The 12,822-nt window shown below is 36.6% G+C and overlaps 1 protein-coding gene across 4 annotated transcripts in view; it reads left to right on the forward strand.

The window, feature by feature from the left end:
- The window catches only part of NDUFAF5 (NADH:ubiquinone oxidoreductase complex assembly factor 5), a 48,593-nt gene that overhangs the window by 879 nt on the left and 34,892 nt on the right, over window positions 1-12,822 (forward strand). For all 4 annotated transcript variants that reach the window (XR_004421816.1, XR_004421817.1, XM_033094830.1 and 1 more), the window contains exons 2-3: window positions 1,916-1,956; window positions 4,374-4,437. Coding sequence is in view for 2 of the 4 variants with exons in the window: in XM_033094830.1 (XP_032950721.1) it covers window positions 1,916-1,956; window positions 4,374-4,437 (105 nt within the window). In the remaining 2 variants the exon portion in view is untranslated. The remainder of the gene's footprint in view (window positions 1-1,915; window positions 1,957-4,373; window positions 4,438-12,822) is intronic.

Consider the following 12,822-nt stretch of genomic DNA (forward strand, 5'->3'; position numbering starts at 1 on the left):
ATGTGGCTATTGAGCACTTGAAACGGGACTAATCAAATGGAGATGTACTCTAAGTGTAAGTGACTTAGGATGGTAAAAGGATGTAAAATATTTCGCTAATAACTTTTTATATTGAGTACATGTTGAAAATATATTTACATATTGGATTAAATATGAGTATGTGGAAATTACATTCTCCTGTTCCTTTTTACTTTATTTAAAGTGGCTACTAGAAAATTTTAAATTGCACATGTGGCTCTCATTGTTTTTCTATTGGCCAGCACTGCTGTAGAGGAATGTGAGGCTATTGAGTGGTTTTAAGCAGTGGAGTAATCTGGTTTATGTTATAGGAAAATCAAATTCAGATACATTAAGATCTCTGGTTTGTCTATGCTGGGTTGAGAGACCCCCTCCTTTCTGCTCAGGTGGACTAGGGACTGAGGGTTTCGTTTGAATTAAACAGGCATCACCTAGCTCAGACCTACGGAAATGTTTCTTCCGGGTGGAGAAGAACTGAAATGAAGCATAATGAGCAACAAGCCAATGGCAACAAACACTTACTGAGCTCCTACCTTGCTTAGAGCTCTGGCCTGATCAGATGACTGTTTGTTCTCAGGTTCGTGATGGCATGCACTTACAAGATTTTTGTATTCCTAGCCACTCTTCAAGAGAAGCTCCTGGATTACAATTTGACTGAGGCCATGCCTATGTGCAGGACTAGAATAAATGAGATAAATTATATGAGAGTTCTTTTATAATAAATACAAGGTATTCATATTAGGAATGATGTAGAAAGTGGACTCTGCTGGGAAAAGACTTCTGCTGTACTTCCTTCCCTTACTTCCCCTGCCGAAAGCAAACACGAGTATGTTCTGAATTTTCAAGTCCTAAAAGAAACTCTGGGGTGTTTATGAGGGATGGAGTAGAATGTGGGGAATTCTATGCTCCCACATCTTTATTCCTGCCAGATGAAGCTAGCCCAGCAAAAGGAGGCGCCTACCTTATGACCTCTTTTAAGTTGGGGTGGCACTGGGGAAGGGGACCGGATGGTTTCTTCAGATTTGGCAGACTTTTTCTAATTGGTACATATTGCACAGAAAAGTTGTTTACTCACTTAGGAGTTCCATAAAATTTGTTAGTAGTCATCAAATAATAGTTTTTATTAAGTGATTAAGTTTATACACTGATCTGTAATAAACCTCAGCTAACTAAATAATTTTTCACTTTCATATACGTACTTCATGCTAGTATCGGTGGACAACAATGTGTCTGTTATGTTCCTGTTACTTTTTATCCTTGACGATTGTATAGTGCGTGGAATATAAAGGATATATACAGAGGTGCCAAAAAAATGTATACACATTTTAAGAAAGGAAACAACTATTAAAATTGTAATACTCAACATATACTGATAACAGAAGATGAACACAAGTCACGTTTGACTTCTGCAATTACAAGAGGTGCTCTAAGTGGTTACCATCAGCATCCAGACGCTTCTGATTACAGTGAACCACTGCTTGAGCAACATTGACCGAAGTGTCCACTTGTATACATTTTTTTGGCACCCTCGTGTGTGTGTGTGTGTGTGTGTGTGTGTATTTTATATATATATATGTGTGTATATATATGTATATGTATATATATGTGTGTATATATGTATATGTGCATATATATATATATGTATATGTATATGGAGAGAGACAGAGACAGAGAATGAGATTTGTTTCCTGGGATATTTTAATTTCTTATGTTCCTATTCAGAATTTGAAAAGAAAGTTGCTGTGGTCAAATTGAAAAGGGGATAAAGGGAAGTACTTATAAACATGTTGAAACATAAGTAACCTGTGGATTGTTGAATACTGGAAAAAGGGTGTTATTCTCTGTTAAACCTACTCGTCTTAACTTGTGTACATCATTGCCTCTTGTAATCCTCCAGGTTGGAAGTCGGATTGCAGACCGTGTATACGACATAGCCAGGTAGGTGATGATAAATTATAAAATACAATCAATTTTTGAGTGGAGATACGAGATTAAATGCTGAAAGCTTGATACCTGGAAAGGAGATCTGGAAGGATTTATTACCAGGATTAGTGATTTTAATCACTGTCTAAGTCTCTCATTTTTTATGTCTAGGAGGGCAAGTGTTTTTTTCTTTTCTTCATTGCTGCCTAAAAAAAAACAATGAATGGAAGCACAACACCTAGCTTCTTTCCAAGCTTCGATGACTGAACCAACTCAACTTGGCCAAAAGTCAGTAATGGAAAGATTGTTCCAAAAATAGAGATAAAGAATTGACTACATGTGAATTTTTAAGGTTTACTAAACCTAACTTTAACAACAGAACCTTTTACCATATAAGTGAAGGAGAGCCTACCTAGATTTGTTTCCCAATCAGGTTATATAAGACTGGCCATTTTATCTTAAGTATTCTTAATGGCAGTAAATGTTCTATGACAATTATATAGAGGCAGACTTGAGAAAAGAACACTTTCTTCAAGTAATTATAAAACTTTGATGGATTCGTTGCTCTGTATCAGGCATAACAAAAGCTTTACAGATTTGGGTTTACAGTTATGTGGCAGGAACCACAGTTAAATAATGGCTTTGCCGTAGAATTGCTCTGTGATGTTAGTAAATCACTTTTTGTGCTCTTGTTTAAAGGACATCCATTAAATTAGACCAATATAGGATGAACTTAATTACATTTGTCTGTAAAAAAGGGAACTTTGTAAAATTACAAACTCAATCATATTTTAGATATATCGTTGCTACTTAAAATAGTCTTGGGATGATTTAATTTTGTAAGGTAAACAGCTTCACTGTTCTAAATAATCACCCCCATTTTGTCTGTTTTATTAGTTCCATTATTTTAAAGATCTGAAAAATAGCTAATTCTCTTTACTACAGTCATTCCTTTGCCTGGATTTTAGGCCATTTGTGATTTAATAAATGAAACATTAAATTTTCCAAATCAGTTTGAATTTTACAATGTTTTTATGTCATAGTATTGAACAAAACACAGTTTTATGGAAAGACCTGTGATTATGGCTAAAAGCATGTGTTAAACTAATACTCTTTGGAATTAAATTATTAAAAATACCAGTCTAAATGTTCTTATGCTAATGTTCTATTATTAGAAAGAGTAGTTTATATTGTCAGCACTGATCTTTTGATTATTTTTAAAAACTAACCCCACAGATTATTAAATGCCTTATTATCTGAGGCTTGATACTATTTTAATCAGTGATAATAATAACTCATAACTAACTTTGTTGAGCATTTGTACTGGGCTAAATACTTTACATGCACTATTTCATAAAATTTTCACACCAACCCTGAGGGAGGTAATAACTTTTCCATTTTATAGATGGGGGAAACAGATCCAGCAAAATTAAATCACGTGTCTCAGGTCACAGAGCAAGAAATTGCAGGCCCAGAATTCCAGCTTTCTGGTTGCAAAGCCTGTACTTCACTGTGCCATACTGCCGGTGTTCACAATCAAGATAGAGGGTGCTAGGTAAATAAACTGTTCTCTGTCACCAGCGGTTCTCCAACTGTGTACTAGTAGTCTATATTTTTGACATATGTTTTTAACAGAAATTGAAAAGGGACTCTTTTAGCTCCAATGATAAAAATGTTATTAGTGAATAAAATTTTAAGTTTTCTTGTCACAAGTTTTCCATTAACCTATGGCCTACAATTAGATATGTGTACTGATTTAGTATGGCATGATATATTTAGAGGAGACAGCATAGCATAGAGAATAATAATTCTGGTTCAGGATTCAAACTGATTGAATTCAAATTCTGACTGCTGCTTTTTAGTTGAATGATGTTGGTTTGACTTATTTAACTCTTAGCACTTAGCATACTGCTCCGAACCAGTAAGATTGCAGTAAAAGTTAGCTATTACTTAGTTGGTGTTTTGTTTTCTTTTTAGTTTAACATTGATACATCGTGGTATCTCACATGATTATTTCCAAGTCATCTTCTGCTTCATCAAATTTGAGAAAGAGATAATTCTCTTAAGTATGCTTAATACTATAATGTTAATTTACATTAACTTTTTTTCATTCTTTATCTGGATATATTATCAAATTAAAATAACCCACTAAATCTGTTCTTTGAATCCATGTCATGAAGTAACCGATTAATTGTGAGGTTCTGTGAATGGCTGGACCAGACAGATTTGCTCTGTCAGGTAAGTTCTCTGGTAGATACAGCTTGCAAGACAAGGCAGAAAAGACAGATAATAAATAAAACTTTTTGAAAGTTGTATTCATTTTCAAATTAGTTTTTATAATTTAGTAAATTACAAGCAAAATTAGATCTTAATAATTATTTTATGGACTGTATTATTACAGACAAAACATAACTTCTGTGTCTCTTTTTTAGAGATTTCCCCCTTGCTTTGAATGTCGGTTGTGGAAGAGGTTACATAGCACAGCATTTGAATAAGGTATTTATTTCGATGACTTACTTTAATTTGAGAAATAAAATTGGTTAATTTTAAGGAATAAATTTCCTAATCAGTTATGTTTTGATTATATCAGAATGGCTAAGATTTTTTTTAAGTGGTTGAACCAATGGTTATTTTGTGTCCTCTTACTTATTTTTCCTTAAAGTGTTTTTTTTAACTTTGAATATATTTGATACTACTGATAATTTCTTTAAATCTATAGTTTCTTTAAATCTATATACGTAACATACGTTACTTTGTTCAGATGTTTTTTTACTAATTGACATTCATTTGGAAAATTTGATTGAGGTAATTTTTTAGCTAGGAAAAAACATTACCGTATTGTGCACATTTTTTTTTTGCCCAAATTGAGGGAAAAATAAGGATGCACATTATACATGGGTAGCACTAATTCCATATTTATGTAAATGTTTTTAATTATTTATGCTCATGAATTAAAAGTGTAACTCTAGAAATCAATAATGATATCCATATACAAAATAATACCCTGGAATACGATAATTGGTTTTGCTGAGTTTATGACGAACTTGCAACAGCGAAGAATTCTTGGCCTTCTATGATGTGTAAATATCTTGAATTTGTTACCGGTACATAAAATTTCTTGTATCTTGTATCTGTTATTGTGTTTTGTAATTATTTGTTACATAAAATTTCTTGTACCATAATATGTTAAAAAATAAATGCTAAAATTTATTTATAATACAAAAGATAAGTACCTAAATGTAAACAAATAAAAATTTGAATTAAAAAATTAAAATGAAAGATTTTTTCCCCCTGAAAGTTTGGGCCAAAAACATTGGTGTGCATTATACACGGGAGTACATTATACGCAGCAAAATACGATAATTTCAGTGTGTTTAAACTAAAATATTAATTTCAATGTGATTTAGCTAGGAAAAAAATTCAGCCTTTATTAATGCTTACAGTGTTTTATTTTGAATTTTCTAATTCAGACCATAAAGACATTCATTTATTGTTTTGGCCCCTATATATAGGATACTATGGACACAGATTAAAGTGGGATTTTTATATAAAAACTACTTAGAAAAAAATATACATTTGGGTCAGGGCCAGGGGGGCTGTGTATAAGGCTCCCCACACACTGTTAACTGCCACAGAAATTCAGAAGGAGTTAAGAAAAAGGAAAAATCGATAGGGGTCATGTGGTCAGAAGCTTCTGAAAGGGCTGGTGTTTCATAGGCATAAGAAGTAAGAGCATGGCAGAAGGAAAGGCACAGAGGTAAATGCAAATAGGATGAGAAATAGTGAGGAAGGATGCTATAGGATGAGAAATGTTTAAGGAAGATTAATGTGAGGATGGTGAGCAAGGATTGAAGAAGGGAGAGGGTAAAGAAAGAGACCAATTAGGAGGCTATGTTAAAGGCAGTGCCAGCATGAGAGAAAGATCTGCCACCCATATGGAGGCAGCTAGATACAAAGGAAGGGATGTATGAGAGAGACCTAGTAGAATCCACAGAACCGGATGACTGATCAGATATAGTGGGCACAGCAAATCCTTTTAGTTGCTCAGGCCAGAAAACTTACTCATTGATACCTCTGTGTCCTCCCCTCCCACATCTGTTCCATTAGCAAATCTTATCTGGATTTCAAAATATATCCATAACTCTGCCACTTCTTACCACTTTCACATTACCATATTGATTGATATTATAGTAGCCTCCTTATTGGCCTCCCTGCTTCTAGCCTTGCTTTTGTCCATTCTCACAGCAAAGCAGTCCTTTTAAAACACAAGTCAATTCATTGTCAGCCCTCTGCTCAGAACTGTTGGCTTCTCATGTAACTTAGTAATAATCCAGAGTCCTAATCCATAAGACCCTTGGTTATATGACTCTCTATCATGTCTGTGACCCTATTTCCTTCCATTCACTCCCCATTTTTCAGCAGCTGGCCTTCTTGCTGTCTCTCAAACTGAACAGGGCTTTGCATTGTGCTTGTTCTATATGCTCTTTCTCAAGATGTTTGTGTGGCTTACTTCCTCACCTCTGTCAGGTCTTTGCTCAAATCATCCCTCATCAAAAAATCCATCCCTTCCCTGACTATTATATAAAATGGGGCACCCATTCTCCACTGGCTAATTGCTTTATTTGTTTCCATGGCACTTATTAGCACCTGATATGTCTTTGTTTATTTGGTGTCTATCTGCTTTTCCTGGGTTCCATAGACTTGTGAGTTCCATAGACATGTTCATTTTTGTTCACCACTAAATTTCCAGTACTAGAACACAGAATGAAGATTTATTAAATGCATATTGCATGAATAAATGCAAGATAGCTTTGAAGTTATGACTTCAGTGACTGGAAAATGTCAGGGGATGCAATGGGGCAAGGAGCAAGGGGTAGTCCTATTTTAGATACGTTGAGTTTCAGATGACTGTGAAATATATTAGTGTTAATGTCCACGTAGTTGGAAATGTGGAACTGGAATTGGGGTGTTATAATGACGAGCGGAGAAAAGAAAGGGGAGGGAGGACACTAGAGAGGGGCTAATTGATTTATTCAGCAATATCTAATCAATTTATTTAGCAATATGCAATAGCAAAAGACAAAGGCAATTAATAGAATATGCTAATGACAGAAAGTAAAGGTGGTTAAGACTAAACTATATACATTGATAACAATGTCGTGTCAAAGGAGTATACATGCATACAGGTTTAAGAGACACCAACATATGTTCACTATTGATAAAAAATCACTTGGCTACAAATACACAAATAACAACAATAAGGAGTATCCAAAAGCAGTAATAAGTTTTATAGATAGTAACTATTACAGTGGATGCCAAAAGCTCACCGAACCATAGGAAAAACAACACTGGAAAGGTCAGGAATCAAAACTTTGTCAGGTCTGCAGCTGAGAGAAACTCAGGCATCTCCCACACCAGTGCTTGCTAGTTCCCAAGAATGCTGCTGCCGTTGCCATTGCCATTGCTGTTGCTGGAACTTGGGGCATCTTCTGATGCTGCAAGCTCTAAGCTGCATATAAGTTCCAAAGCATGCTAGAATGATGACAATTCACCAACAAAAGAACTCTCTACTGTCCATTGAGGCAAGTTCCAATCTCTTACTCTGAAACAATCTAATACTGAAAAGCAGTCCTGAAACAGTGAATGTTCTGAATAGCAATCTCTTGAAACAGCAATCAATCCAATCCATATGCCACCTGAGGTCTGTCTTATATATCTCTTTACATGCATCCCAGAGCCAAGTTTTGTGTTCCTGTCTCCCCTCTCAAGGAATAGCCAGTTCCGGGAGGGTTCAGCAGTTAATGATAAGAACGTTGGATATCTGGCTGATGAAAATAATACCTACAGTTCTCATCTGTGACCATTGGCCCAAGGCCTTCCAAAGCTTGGCAACGTGCCTGTCACTTCATCCTGGTATAACTTAGCTACTTCTTCACTTCATCTGCTGATGTGGGCAAAACAGACAGAAAGCAACATCATCTCCTATCTCCCCTACTCGGGAGGATGAAACCGAAGGGGGAATTTACTCAACCTCTAATCACAGTACAGACTTCTTTTAACCCAATGCTAACCGTCACTTCACATGCAGGAACAGACAAAAGCTAATAGACAAAAGTTAACAGCAGCCAATGAAGGCAAATTTTCCTCAACATCTTCCCTACAATTCGACCTCAAAATTTGTATTCATTGATAGTCACATGCAGTCTCTATGTGAGGGAACAAAGAGTCAACAAACAAAACTATTACCTTATACGGTCTCTCGTATGAGGGCGCAAAAAAACTAACCAACACCTCACATACAGTCTTTCATGTGAGGGATCAAAGAAATAGACAGATAATAGAATCCTAACCATCACCTCATGAGGGAACTACCATAACCTCATGAGGGAACAGCCCTAACCTCAATGGGGAAGACAAACAACATCACCAATGAGGGAGAAAACAGATAAAAAGAGACAATGGAGTTACATCAGCCAATGGAGGCAAATTTTCCTCAACATCTTCCCTGCAGGTATGAATTTTAGAGCATTGACACAGGGATTCAATATTCAACTCGCCATTTATTGTGTGTGTACACTTAGCCCAGTTACCCAACTTCTCCAGGCCTCAGTTTATGTAAAATGTGAGCAATAATATATTTCGACAGGTTGGCAAGAGGCTTAAGTGAGACAGGTTAACTTTGGCTAAGTGGAAGCTATTGTTCTCATTTGGAAGCCTCTGTCAGAGGTGACAGTGGAAGTCATAGGAATAGGTCAGCTCTCTGGGGCAAGAATATAGAAAGGAACCTTCCACAATTGTTTCTAGGGGTGGGAGAATGAGGAGCCAGCAAGAATGCCAGGAACAGTTTATAATCTTAAATTATCTTTTTTGATTATAAAAAGCAGAAATCCACTGAAGCCAGTTGAACTCAGGGACATTTATTACTTAGAGGCTTTTATGTCACTCAAGGATCTCAAAGTACAGACAGGTACCACAAGGGATGGGGACTTTGAAACATCAGAATAAAAGCCCTTCTGTTCACTTGCTCTCTGGGATTATATAGATATACATGGTTGCCTTCTTTCATATTTTACCCTGCACACTATCTCTGGTGCTTATCGGTACATGTGGCCCCAACATGAGTAACCTACACCCACTGGTGTGCTCAAGCTAGCTTCTGCCAGCACGAGAGCTGATTGTTAGCATCTCTGTGTTCAATGACATTGTATTAATAGTTTGAAACCAGCCGTTGTGGGAGTATTAATACCATGGAAATTGGCAAATGCTATAAGCAGTCACCCACTAATAGCCACTTATTAAATATTTACCAGCAGTCCACTACCTCAACCCCAAAGTCTGCATGCTGTCCCAACTCTGGGTCTTCTACCTTATCTCTAAGTCTTTCGGTTTAAGTTTTCGAGTGAGAGAGAGCGATAGATAGTCTGGTGTGCTGGAACTGGCTTGTGAGAGTCAATTGTGCACATCTCTTCCCAACTCCACATTTAGCAACATCATGTTGGTAGCATGAAATCTGCCATTGGAATCATTACACCATGGAAACTGGTAAAACACTACAACTCAAAGTGTCTCTTTTTTGAGAGCCTGTAGTTAAACATTTACCTGCACACCAACTGTCCTCAGGTAATCAGCAGTAGTCACATAGTGGTAGGGTAACCTTTCCAAGTTGGGGGCAGGAAGTTCTTTAATAAGAGGATGTGGGTAAAACGGAAAGGATTGGCTTCTCTAGCAGGAGACTCAGAATAGCAAGTTCTGAAGAAGTTTCTAAGAGACCATCAAGAGTACTGTGCTTCAAAGAGGTCAAGTGAAATAGGATGGAGAGCAGACATACTGTGTAGTTGCTGATTGTTTTAGTGGAGCAGTGAAAGTGGAAATTGATTACCAAGAATTGAGGAGAAAGACATTAGTGAGAAGACTTATGCATTACGAACAACTACAAGGTGATTAGAGCAGATTTTTCAAGATTCGAAGGCATATGCCTGTTGTAAGCTGAGGGGAAGACAGAGATTGAAGATTGGTAGAGATCGTGATGGAGGAAGGACAGTGGAGAAAAGAGAACATAGTAGAAGGTGTTAATCCTTTGGGAAGGAAGGGAGGATAAGTGAAACACATGGAAAATAAAACCACTTAAGCATCCCCCCCTAATATCCCTAATGAACATACATGTAAAAATCCTCAACAAAATATTAGCAAACCAAATTCAGCAATATATTAAAAAGATCATACTCTATGATCAAGTGGGATTTATCCTGATATGCAAGGTGGGTTCAATATCAGCAAATCAATTAAAGTGACACCACATAAAATAAAAATCATATGGTCATATCAAGAGATGCAGAAAAAGCGTTTGACAAAACCAGCATTTGTTTATGATAAAAACTCTCAGCAAAGTGGGAATAGAGGGAACATATCTCAACATAATAAAGGCTGTATGTGACAAACCCACAGCTAATATCATACTCAATGGGGAAAAGCAAAAAGCATTCTCCTTAAGATCAGAAATAAGACAAGGATGCTCACTTTCACCACTTTTATTCAACATAGTACTAGAAGTCCTAGCCACAGCAGTCAGACAAGAAAAAGTAATGAAAGGCATCCAAATGGGAAAGGAAGACGTAAAACTCATTATTTGCAGATGACACGATACTATATAGAAAGAACAGCAAAGACTCCACCAAAAAACGATTAGAACTGATCAATAAATTCAGTAAAGTAGCAGGATACAAAATTAATATTCAGAAATTGGCTGCATTTTTATACACCAATAACTATCAGACAGTGAAATTAAGAAAACAATCCTGGCTGGCCAGGTGGCTCAGGTGGTTGGAGCACCACGACCCTAACACCGAGTTCGCCTGTTCAATTCCCACATGGGCCAGTGAGCTGCGCCCTCTACAGCCAAGATTGTGAACAACAGCTCTCCCTGGAGCTGGGCTGCCATGAGCAGCCAGAGTTGGCATGGACTTCTGTGGGCTACTGTGTGCTGCCATGAGTGGCTGGCAGCCATCATGAATGGCCGGCAGCTGGTGAGAGCTGCCGTGAGCAGCTGTGAGCGGCTGACCGACGACCGACTGCCTCAGCCGGGGGGAACGCAAGGCTCATAATACCAGCATGGGCCAGGAGCAGTGTCCTAGACAACTAGACTGAGAAACAACAGCTTGAACTGGAGTGGGAGCGGGGGAGGCGGAAGAAAAGGGAGACAAAAAAGAAAATAATCCCATTTACAATTGTATCAAAAAACAAAACAAAATCTAGGAATAAATTTAGCCAAGGAAGTAAATGACCTATACCCAGAAAATTATAAGACATTTAAGAGAGAAATGTAAGAAGATACAAATAAATGGAAGCGTATATTATGTTCACGGACAGGAAGAATTAATATAGTTAAAAATGTCGACACTACCCAAAGCAATCTGTAGATTCAAGGCAATCCCTATCAAATTACCAATGGCATTTTTCACAGAACTAGAACAATTAATCCTAAAATTTGTATGGAACCATAAAGGACCCCAAATAGGCACAGCAATCCTGAGAAAGAACAAAGCTGGAGGTATCATGCTATCTGATATCAAATTATACTGCAAGGCCATAGTAATCAAAACAGTATATATTGGCATAAAAACAGACACATAGATCAATGGAACAGGGTAGAATTGAGAAATAAATCCATGCCTATATGGTTATTTAATCTATAATAAAGGAAACAAAAATATACACTGCGGTAGAGACAGTCTGATCAACAAATGGTGCAGGGAAGACTGGACAGGCACATGCCAAAAAATGAAACTGGACCACCTTCTTATTCCATATACAAGAATAAACTCAAAATGGATTAAAGGCTTACATATAAGACTCAAAAACATAAAACTCCCATAAGAAAATATAGGAAGTAAACTCGCAGACATATTATTACCCTTATTAATATTTTTACTTCCTTGGGGAAGGGAAACAAAAGAAAAAAACAAATGGGACTACATCAAACTAAAAAGGTTTTTCATAGCAAAGAAAACCGTCAACAAAACAAAAAGACATACTATTGAATGGAAGAAGATATTTGTCAGTGATACATCTGATAAGGGTTATTATCCAAAATTATAAAAGCACTCATACAACTCAACACCAAATAAAAACAAACAAAAAACCCCATCCAATAACAAATTAGCAGAGGACCTGATTACACATTTCTCCAAAGACGACATACAGATGGCCAATGGACATTTGAAAAAAATGCTCAACATCACTAATCATCAGAGAAATGCAAATAAAAATCACAATGAGATATCCTCACACCTATCAGAATGACCATCATCAATAAATCATCAAACAACAAGGCAAAGATGTGGAGAAAAGGGAATCTCTGTACACTGCTGGTGGGATTGCAAATTGGTGCAGCCACTGTGGAAAACAGTATGGAGTTTCTTAAAAAAAAATTTAAAAATCCAAAACACTAATTCGAAAAGATATATACACCCCTGTGGTTACTGCCGCACTACCGTATTTCCCCGAAAATGAGACCTAACTGGAAAAGAAGTCCTAGCATGATTTTTCAGGATGCTCGTAATATAAGCCCTATGCCAAAAATAAGCCCCAGTTAAGATCGTCAGCCATGATGGATTCATTTAGTATGTCCGTTGCAATACATGATGGATGTATTGAATTATAAAATAATAATATTAATATATAATTAAATGTAAATAAATAATATTGGCATTAATGCTTAAAATAAATGATAATATAAATTATAATTAAGTATTTGTAAATACCCAAGTCGGTGCCTTTGGATGAGAAGTAAACACCTATATAAACATGAACTCGAGACTTTTGCCAAATGACCAATTGGAGTACAGACAACGCACAAATAACGTGTGCAGTTGATAACAAACA

The sequence above is a fragment of the Rhinolophus ferrumequinum genome, chromosome 23 (genome assembly GCF_004115265.2).
Source record: "Rhinolophus ferrumequinum isolate MPI-CBG mRhiFer1 chromosome 23, mRhiFer1_v1.p, whole genome shotgun sequence".
NCBI classification, from domain to species: Eukaryota; Metazoa; Chordata; class Mammalia; order Chiroptera; family Rhinolophidae; genus Rhinolophus; species Rhinolophus ferrumequinum.